The sequence below is a fragment of the Amphiprion ocellaris genome, chromosome 22 (genome assembly GCF_022539595.1).
Source record: "Amphiprion ocellaris isolate individual 3 ecotype Okinawa chromosome 22, ASM2253959v1, whole genome shotgun sequence".
NCBI lineage: Eukaryota > Metazoa > Chordata > Actinopteri > Pomacentridae > Amphiprion > Amphiprion ocellaris.
The window spans coordinates 20,015,134-20,023,788 of record NC_072787.1 but is presented as its reverse complement, the minus strand read 5'-3'; the positions used below and the strand labels follow the sequence as shown (position 1 = coordinate 20,023,788).

The 8,655-nt window shown below is 39.5% G+C and overlaps 2 protein-coding genes across 4 annotated transcripts; both read right to left on the bottom strand.

Annotated features, from left to right (window-relative positions):
- Window positions 1-1,931: 1,931 nt before the first annotated feature.
- On the bottom strand, window positions 1,932-2,745 carry LOC111578441 (B-type lectin plumieribetin-like). The gene is made up of 3 exons (XM_023285263.3): window positions 2,681-2,745; window positions 2,465-2,558; window positions 1,932-2,307 (listed from the first exon to the last, which is right to left on the bottom strand). Exons 2-3 carry the CDS (start codon window positions 2,552-2,554, stop codon window positions 2,047-2,049), a joined length of 351 nt encoding a protein of 116 aa, XP_023141031.2. The 5' UTR covers window positions 2,555-2,558; window positions 2,681-2,745; the 3' UTR covers window positions 1,932-2,046.
- A 3,387-nt stretch (window positions 2,746-6,132) lies between these two features.
- Window positions 6,133-7,300, bottom strand: LOC111578451 (B-type lectin plumieribetin-like). Of its 3 annotated transcripts, none has more exons than XM_055006954.1 (4): window positions 7,209-7,300; window positions 6,882-7,029; window positions 6,666-6,759; window positions 6,133-6,508 (listed from the first exon to the last, which is right to left on the bottom strand). In XM_055006954.1, exons 3-4 carry the CDS (start codon window positions 6,753-6,755, stop codon window positions 6,248-6,250), a joined length of 351 nt encoding a protein of 116 aa, XP_054862929.1. In that variant the 5' UTR covers window positions 6,756-6,759; window positions 6,882-7,029; window positions 7,209-7,300; the 3' UTR covers window positions 6,133-6,247. The 3 variants fall into 3 exon arrangements, with proteins under 3 accessions (XP_054862929.1, XP_054862930.1, XP_035811119.2); XM_055006955.1 differs by having other exon boundaries at window positions 6,882-6,958; window positions 7,209-7,283; XM_035955226.2 differs by lacking the exon at window positions 7,209-7,300 and having other exon boundaries at window positions 6,882-7,035.
- Window positions 7,301-8,655: the final 1,355 nt, after the last annotated feature.

The window sequence follows — 8,655 nt, the reverse complement described above, 5'->3', positions numbered from 1 at the left end:
TCCTCTTTGGTCTTAGTCTCCAAGAACCATAAACTGATGTTGCATTTTGCACTGTTGTCCTTTAAATTCTAACATCAGTCCTGTGCATCAGTCGACTTTTGTTATGTAAATGATTGTATTTGTTGATAGAATGTTCTTATTCATTGTAATACTGTGTGATGTGTGGAGGAACAAGGACACAAGCTGCTCACAGAGGAGATTGCAGGATAAGAAACCAGTCCTACCTGCCTGCCTGCAGCAAACTATAGATAACACATACCAAGATGTGTAAGTCATGTTTTATGCCTGGAGAAACATATGCTATTTTCCACCTTTGCCAGTCACTTGCCCAAACTGTGTTCTGTGCATGTTGATTCCTTGCGTAAGTAAAACTAATATTAATTTGGAGAAGTCAGGACTCCACTGAAGAATTTTCCTGACAACTTTCCAACAAAATCCCAGCCAACCCAAAGTGTTTTCAAGTCAACCCTAACACCCTAAACCTTGTTTACAGGACAAGTTTCCTTCTCCCCTGTTACACATTCATGATATTTGACCTTCTTTCATTTAGAACACCTTCTCTTTGTTGCGTGAGAGAGATGGATAACTCTGTCACATAGCTGACCTTTTCTATGCTCAGTAACTGCCTTTAGGTTGTGCAAAAAAATATGTCATAATGAAACACTGTCAGTAAAATGACAAATCCTGGGAAATGAGGCATTGAACTGCTTCTCAAGAACTGCTAGCCATCTGTTTGTTGCAGAGGAAACATACCTCTATAACACTCCCTGTGCAAACACCCGAGGTAAAAATGTCATCATGTATTTCATCAGAGTAGCTGAGGGGCATCCAAGGACAAGGCAAGTACACTGCAGCTCTGCACCAAATGATGGATTCAAATAAAAAATTGAGAAAAAAAGTTGTATTGTGCATAAGTTTTAGGGTTATGGTCGAATTTAAAGCACATAAAAAATGTTTTCTTATGTATTTTCTCTTACAATTGTGTTGTCTCATGTTTGCTTCATTGCTTTATTTTTAAGAATGTCATGTTTGATTTTGGTTTGGTTCCCTTCTCTTATTACTATGTGTTGGCTGGGATTTTGTCAGTAAATAGACTGATGCCCAGGATTGATGTTAGACTTAAAGGAAAAATGTGTAAAACAGATGTGCAGAATGCATATATACTTTTTCAGTATTAACCTTTACTTTAACTTATGTTTCTTTCTCAAATAGCAACAATAAAAAAAATGTTTAAAAATAATTTGAAAACTCTTCACTCATACATGTTTACACACATTTCCCAAAACAGCCTTTAAACAGATTCTGATGAGGATCAAAAACATTTTATAGTATTTGGTTTAAGTGGCAAACAGTGCACTTACACTGTTTATATCAGGCTTTTGCAGAATGATGCAAATGTGAAATAGATATAGAGGCTGAGCTGCACAATTAAGCATTATGTTCACTGGTGGTTTTAGAGTTTGCATGTTACACAGTTTATCTCAAAACGTTTATAGAATAAAAGATATACTCTCCTTCAGTTGAGGGAAGACTAGCACGAGAAAACACAAGGTGCCTGAAAAGTTGACTTAATCAAAATGCTTTCATTTATGAGTTTATTACAGAGTAAGATCTGATTACAAATTAAATACCTGAATATTGAACTGAATTTTTAAGATAACACCACAGTTAAGAGAAAGAGGCTTTTCAGAACATCTGACAGTAAAGTGAGCAACACATTCTGTCTGAAAATGTTTGGATTCAGTTGTCATTCTTTCATATTTTTTGCAAAACAGAATCCCTCTTTAATTTTCTTTACCAGTTAAGTTTGTGAAATTGGATAAGATCCCTTATTCATTTTTAACTTGACTTTAGTGTGTAACAAAGAGTCACAGAGGAAGAACATGTAAGCTACAAATAAATTCACTGCAAAGAGAAGAAAAACACATTCATGCAGTTTGAAGAGGTGCTTTTTATTGTGTTCACATTGCAGAGTTAATTCAAGACGGCATTCATGACGATTTTCAATTGCAAAGCACTCAGGTGCTCAGAAGCCACGTTAAATCATTATTTCATGCCTCTGGAGTTGGCAGAGCTCCAGATTTCTTGACTTTCTCTGTAGACCACCAGTTTGCCGTCATCGGTCAGCTGAAGGCGACACATGTTGCAGCAACCTTTGGCAGAGTTTGTGTGCCACCTCGGCTGGTCACATGTGTTGTACATGACCAGGTTGCAGTCAGCCTGCATGCACAGGCGGACAGCATCCGATCCATAAGTGTCTGAAGCCCATGTGGGCTTCCAGCCATAGATGACAAAGTTACCATCATCCTGCAGGTGGAAACAGACACATTTGACTATTATTAGAACATGCATCTCCAAGAAATCTCACAGAAAAAGTAGAAAGATCAGCTACTATAACTTTACACATGACTTTTAATCTGGACTTTTGGTAAACTCCTGGACTGACAGAATTTGAGTTACTGACCTGGAAAACTGCCTTCCACTCCCTGTTGTTGGAAAAGAGAGAGTCTCCCTTGCGGAGCTCGTCATTTTTGGACAAGTAGTTCCTGCTCATTGTTCTGAAACAGAAGAAAAACATCAGGTTGTGTCCATTTAAAACAGAGAATATCCTTTTAACAGCATCTCTTTCACACAGTAATGTCCGAATCATTTAGTCAGGGTGGAAGTATAAAGTACTCACAGCCTTGAATGTTCCACAGCAGTCAGAGGTGAAAGATGTGATGCAGTTGCTGGCTGATCTCTGCATCTTTATATCATCTGCATTGGGGGTGGAGTGAAAGCGGCATGCCTCTTTCACTGGAAAAATGTAGGTAGCAGTTCTCAAGAAGCCGTAGTTGCAGTTTTTCTTTACTGATAAAACACTCTTCCTGGAAAAATAGCACACATTTCCCACAACACTGCACCCTATTTTCTTTATTAGAACACAATTTGCAAAGCACTTGTGATACACTTGTGCCAAAAGCGCACTTTATTGTCAAAATTTGAACTTTGTTTTCCAAATTAGGACACACAAAGCAAAAACAGGACACTGCACTGCTAAATACAAAACACTCCTCTCTCATTGTGTTTTCACATGAAGTTTTACTAAATTTTACTAAACAAATCCTAAAAAGTCATTAAAAGCTTAGAATTGATTGGTTCCTTAAAAATCCATGAGAAATTTTGAGTATTGGGTCATTTTGGTACTAGTGATCCACTAATGAAGGTCGTGGTTTTTACTAAAAGACGCAATTTTTGTTGCCGTGCTTCGTGTCTGTATAAAGCCAGCACATTTGAAAATTCTTCAGAGACAAAAATGGCTAAAACAAGGAACCTGACGCAGGAAACACGCCTGAAGATACAGATTCTCAGCCAGGAAGGGTCCAGCTGCCACCAGATAGCCAGCAAGTGCAGATGCAGTCCTTCAGCAGTTGGATACACTCTGCAGAAATACAGGCAAATCAAAAGCTTGGAAGACAAACCAAGATCTGGGCGTCCAAGGGTTTCTTCAGCAAGAAATGACTGCATCCTGATCTGCATGTGAAGGGAAAACGCCGAAGGACATCACAGCAGCAATGGTCAAGCCAAACTGGTGTCCAGTGTTCCACCAGCACCGTACGTGGCCGACTTTTAGATCATGGCTTAAGGTCCTACAAGGCCTTCAAGAAGCCTCTGATCAATGAGAGACAGAAGTTAGAACGGCGTCGTCAGGCCAAAGCACACAAGAACTGAACAGCCAGGAACTGGAAGAAGATTCTGTGGTCAGGTGAGTCCAGTTTCCAGCTTTATCTTCCTCCTGCTAATGTGAGGGTACGCAGAAGGCCAGGAGAAGCATCATCTCCAGTATGTACAGTACCTACTGTCAAGCATGGTGGAGGCAGCATCATGGTTTGAGGATGCATGAGTCCTGCTGGTGTTGGTCATCTCACTGTCTGGTGATGGATGGTACATTGAACTCAACATTCTCCAAACCCACATGTTCCTTGTCCCCCAGATATCTCAACTGGTTGATTGGGTGACCAATGAACGGGGCTACAGTCCCCAATACAGAGGCTTGGGTTTGATTTCAGCTCATGGCCCTTTGCTGCAGGTCTTCCCCCTTATCTTCTTCTCTACTTCCTGTCTGCCTCTCTACTAACCTGTCAAATAAAGCCAACAAAAGGCCAAAAAAAATAACTAAAAGAAAAATCCCCCATGTGCTCCCTTCTGCAGGTGCTCTGTTCCGTTGAGGTCCAAACTGGATGTTTCAACAAGATGATGCTCCTTGAACACATCCAGGGTCAGTAGAACTTGGCTGCAGCAGCACAGTATCCAGGTCTTAGAGTGGCCAGCTCAATCCCCACACATGGTTTATCAAAAGGTCTGTTTCAATGCGTTAACCAAAGAATTTAGAACTAAAAGCATTAATTCAAGAAGAATGGGACAAGATTACCCCTCAACAGTGTGAAAGGCTCGTAGGAAACATGGCAGCCAGGACCAGAGCTCCACTGCATGCTAATGACAGGACTAGTAAATATTAATTTGATGATGTGATGGTTGTTTATTTATTTTTTGTTCGGTTTTGAACACATTCTGCTGTTTGTTTACTTTGAAAAAAAAAAAGAAAAAAAGGGGGGCAGTGGTGGCACAACGGTCAAGTCTCTGGACTACTGATCAGAAGGTCAGAGGTTCAAACCCTGATGTGGCCACTGTTGGACCCTTGAGCAAGGCCCTTAACCCTTCCTGCTCCAGGGGGCGCTGTACTGTGGCTGACCCTGCGCTCTGACTCCCCCAGTTGGGGAGATATGCGAAAATCAGAATTTCCCCTTGTGGGATTAATAAGGGATAATAAAATTAAAAAAAATAAAAATAGATACTGACAATGCTGAGAACTAACATATTGAAACTGTCAAGAATTTAGTTTTGTTAGTTTTTCTTGTAACCAATAAACCAAAAAATATATATTTTGTGCTTGTTTGTGTCTGTCTAATGCAGCCACAACTTTTGAAACACAAAAAAGATTTTTCCACAAATATTTCATGATAATATTTGAGACTGTGTAAAATTTTAAGAGTGTCCAAAAACTTTTTTCCACCACTGTTTCATGAATGCGTCACAGGACAGAAAAAAAAACTTGAACTGGGCACAAATTTTATGGTTTAAGGTCGAGTTTAAAGCACACAAAAACCCAAAAACGTTTTCTTATGTATTTTCTCTTACAATTGTGTTGTCTCATGTTTGCTTCATTGCTTTATTTTTAAGAATGTCATGTTTGATTTTGGTTTGGTTCCCTTCTCTTATTACTATGTGTTGGCTGGGATTTTGTCAGTAAATAGACTGATGCCCAGGATTGATGTTAGACTTAAAGGAAAAATGTGTAAAACAGATGTGCAGAATGCATATATACTTTTTCAGTATTAACCTTTACTTTAACTTATGTTTCTTTCTCAAATAGCAACAATAAAAAAAATGTTTAAAAATAATTTGAAAACTCTTCACTCATACATGTTTACACACATTTCCCAAAACAGCCTTTAAACAGATTCTGATGAGGATCAAAAACATTTTATAGTATTTGGTTTAAGTGGCAAACAGTGCACTTACACTGTTTATATCAGGCTTTTGCAGAATGATGCAAATGTGAAATAGATATAGAGGCTGAGCTGCACAATTAAGCATTATGTTCACTGGTGGTTTTAGAGTTTGCATGTTACACAGTTTATCTCAAAACGTTTATAGAATAAAAGATATACTCTCCTTCAGTTGAGGGAAGACTAGCACGAGAAAACACAAGGTGCCTGAAAAGTTGACTTAATCAAAATGCTTTCATTTATGAGTTTATTACAGAGTAAGATCTGATTACAAATTAAATACCTGAATATTGAACTGAATTTTTAAGATAACACCACAGTTAAGAGAAAGAGGCTTTTCAGAACATCTGACAGTAAAGTGAGCAACACATTCTGTCTGAAAATGTTTGGATTCAGTTGTCATCCTTTCATGTTTTTTGCAAAACAGAATCCCTCTTTAATTTTCTTTGCTAGTTAACTTTGTGACATTGGATAAGATCCCTTATTCATTTTTAACTTGACTTTAGTGTGTAACAAAGAGTCACAGAGGAAGAACATGTAAGCTACAAATAAATTCACTGCAAAGAGAAGAAAAACACATTCATGCAGTTTGAAGAGGTGCTTTTTATTGTGTCCACATTGCAGAGTTAATTCAAGACGGCATTCATGACGATTTTCAATTGCAAAGCACTCAGGAGCTCAGAAGCCACGTTAAATCATTATTTCATGCCTCTGGAGTCGGCAGAGCTCCAGATTTCTTGACATTCTCTGTAGACCACCAGTTTGCCGTCATCGGTCAGCTGAAGGCGACACATGTTGCAGGAACCTTTGGCAGAGTTTGTGTGCCACCTCGGCTGGTCACATGTGTTGTACATGACCAGGTTGCAGTCAGCCTGCATGCACAGGCGGACAGCATCCGATCCATAAGTGTCTGAAGCCCATGTGGGCTTCCAGCCATAGATGACAAAGTTACCATCATCCTGCAGGTGGAAACAGACACATTTGACTATTATTAGAACATGCATCTCCAAGAAATCTCACAGAAAAAGTAGAAAGATCAGCTACTATAACTTTACACATGACTTTTAATCTGGACTTTTGGTAAACTCCTGGACTGACAGAATTTGAGTTACTGACCTGGAAAACTGCCTTCCACTCCCTGTTGTTGGAAAAGAGAGAGTCTCCCTTGCGGAGCTCGTCATTTTTGGACAAGTAGTTCTTGCTCATTGTTCTGAAACAGAAGAAAAACATCAGGTTGTGTCCATTTAAAACAGAGAATATCCTTTTAACAGCATCTCTTTCACACAGTAATGTCTGAATCATTTAGTCAGGGTGGAAGTATAAAGTACTCACAGCCTTGAATGTTCCACAGCAGTCAGAGGTGAAAGATGTGATGCAGTTGCTGGCTGATCTCTGCATCTTTATATCATCTGCATTGAGAGTGAAAGTGACATCCCCACACAGGCTGCCAGCCATAGATGACAAAGTTCTGCAGACGAAACTAGACACATCTGACTATTATTAGAACATGCATCTCCCAGAAATCTCCCAGAGAAAGTAGAGGTTGGTTATTTTAACTTTACACATGGCAGCAGGTGAACTTTCGTTTATAAGCTTAACTGGCTTAAAATGTCTTGCAGTGTGGTAAACTTCTGGATTCTCAGAATCTGAGTTACTAACCTGAAAAACTGCCTTCCACTCCCTGTTCTTGGAAAAGAGAGAGTCTCCCTCCCTATTCGCTATCTTTGGACAAGAAGTTCCTGCTAATTAATCTGAAATAGAAGAAATCAGGTTCTGTCCATTTAACAACACAGAACATGCCTTTAAAATCAATCTGCAATGACTGTTTATTAGGCTACTATCATATAGTAATGTTTGAATCCATCAGTCAGTACAGAAGTATAAAGTACTCACAGCCTCGAATGTTCCACAGCAGTCAGAAGTGAAAGATGTGAGGAGGTTGGCAACTAATCACTGAAACTTGATATCATCTGCACTAAGGGTGAAGTAAAAGTGGCCCCTTACAGGAAGATGGGTGACCAACTAAAAATATGTTAGAACACAACTGCCACATAATACCACCGATCAGAGCTGCAGTGGTCCTCCCTGAGGTCTGGTCTGGACTCTGATTTAACCATTTCTTTATCACTATCAACGTCTTCTTGCGGTGTCTTGTTGAAGCACCCAACTGTGTCCGAAATCCAGCCTCCTGGCTAATAATTTTAGGTTTCTCTGAAAACCTGGAGGCTAATCCTCCTTTATTATTCAGTGTACTTTGTGTAAAACATCAGTTTGACTGGCAGCAGAACAGGTCCAATGTATAATACTGCCACCACCATGCTTAATGGTGGGTTTGGTGTTCTTTGGTTGAAGGCCTCACTGTCTCTCTTCCAAACATATTTCTGGTCATTGTGGCCAAATAGCTCAGTTTTTGTGTCATCTAACCACAGAAAAATCCTCCAGGAGGGCATTTTCTTTGTCCATGTCATCAGCAGTGAAATTCAGTCAAGCCTTAAGGTGCTGTTTTTGGAGGAAGGTCTTCATTCTTGCAGCCTCTCAGCTCACGGTGATGATTGACGTGTTTTTCCTTGCAGTTTTTCATTCATTGCAGATCTGCTTTTTGGTGATAATAGGTGATAGTTTCCTTCCTGATCATGACAGCAACACACCTAGATCATGCCCTTTATGCTTGCAGTTGTTTGCACAAATGATTTTGGGATCTGTAGCTGCTTTGAAATTGCTCCAAAGCTCTTTGCTGATTTGTCCAAGTCAATGATTTCCACCTCCGGCTACAAAAGTCATGCAGTAACCTCTCACAACCATTAGGAGCCACTGGAGCAGTGTGAGTGGCGTCTTTGGGTTTTGGAAATAAACAATAAGTGGATTTTAATGTTGGAAACTTGAAATAAAAAGGCATATTTTGCCATAACTGGCATTTTACTGTGTATTCTATGTACATCAGTTACGGCATTCAAACAAAAAATGTCCGCATTTTGAAATACAACTATTACGCAACTAGAAGAAGTAAAATCTCACCTCCCTCTGACCCAATGTCTTTTCTGCTGAAACTGCACTTCTGTCAAAACAGCATGGTTATACATACATACACACAAAAGCATTTCTCAGG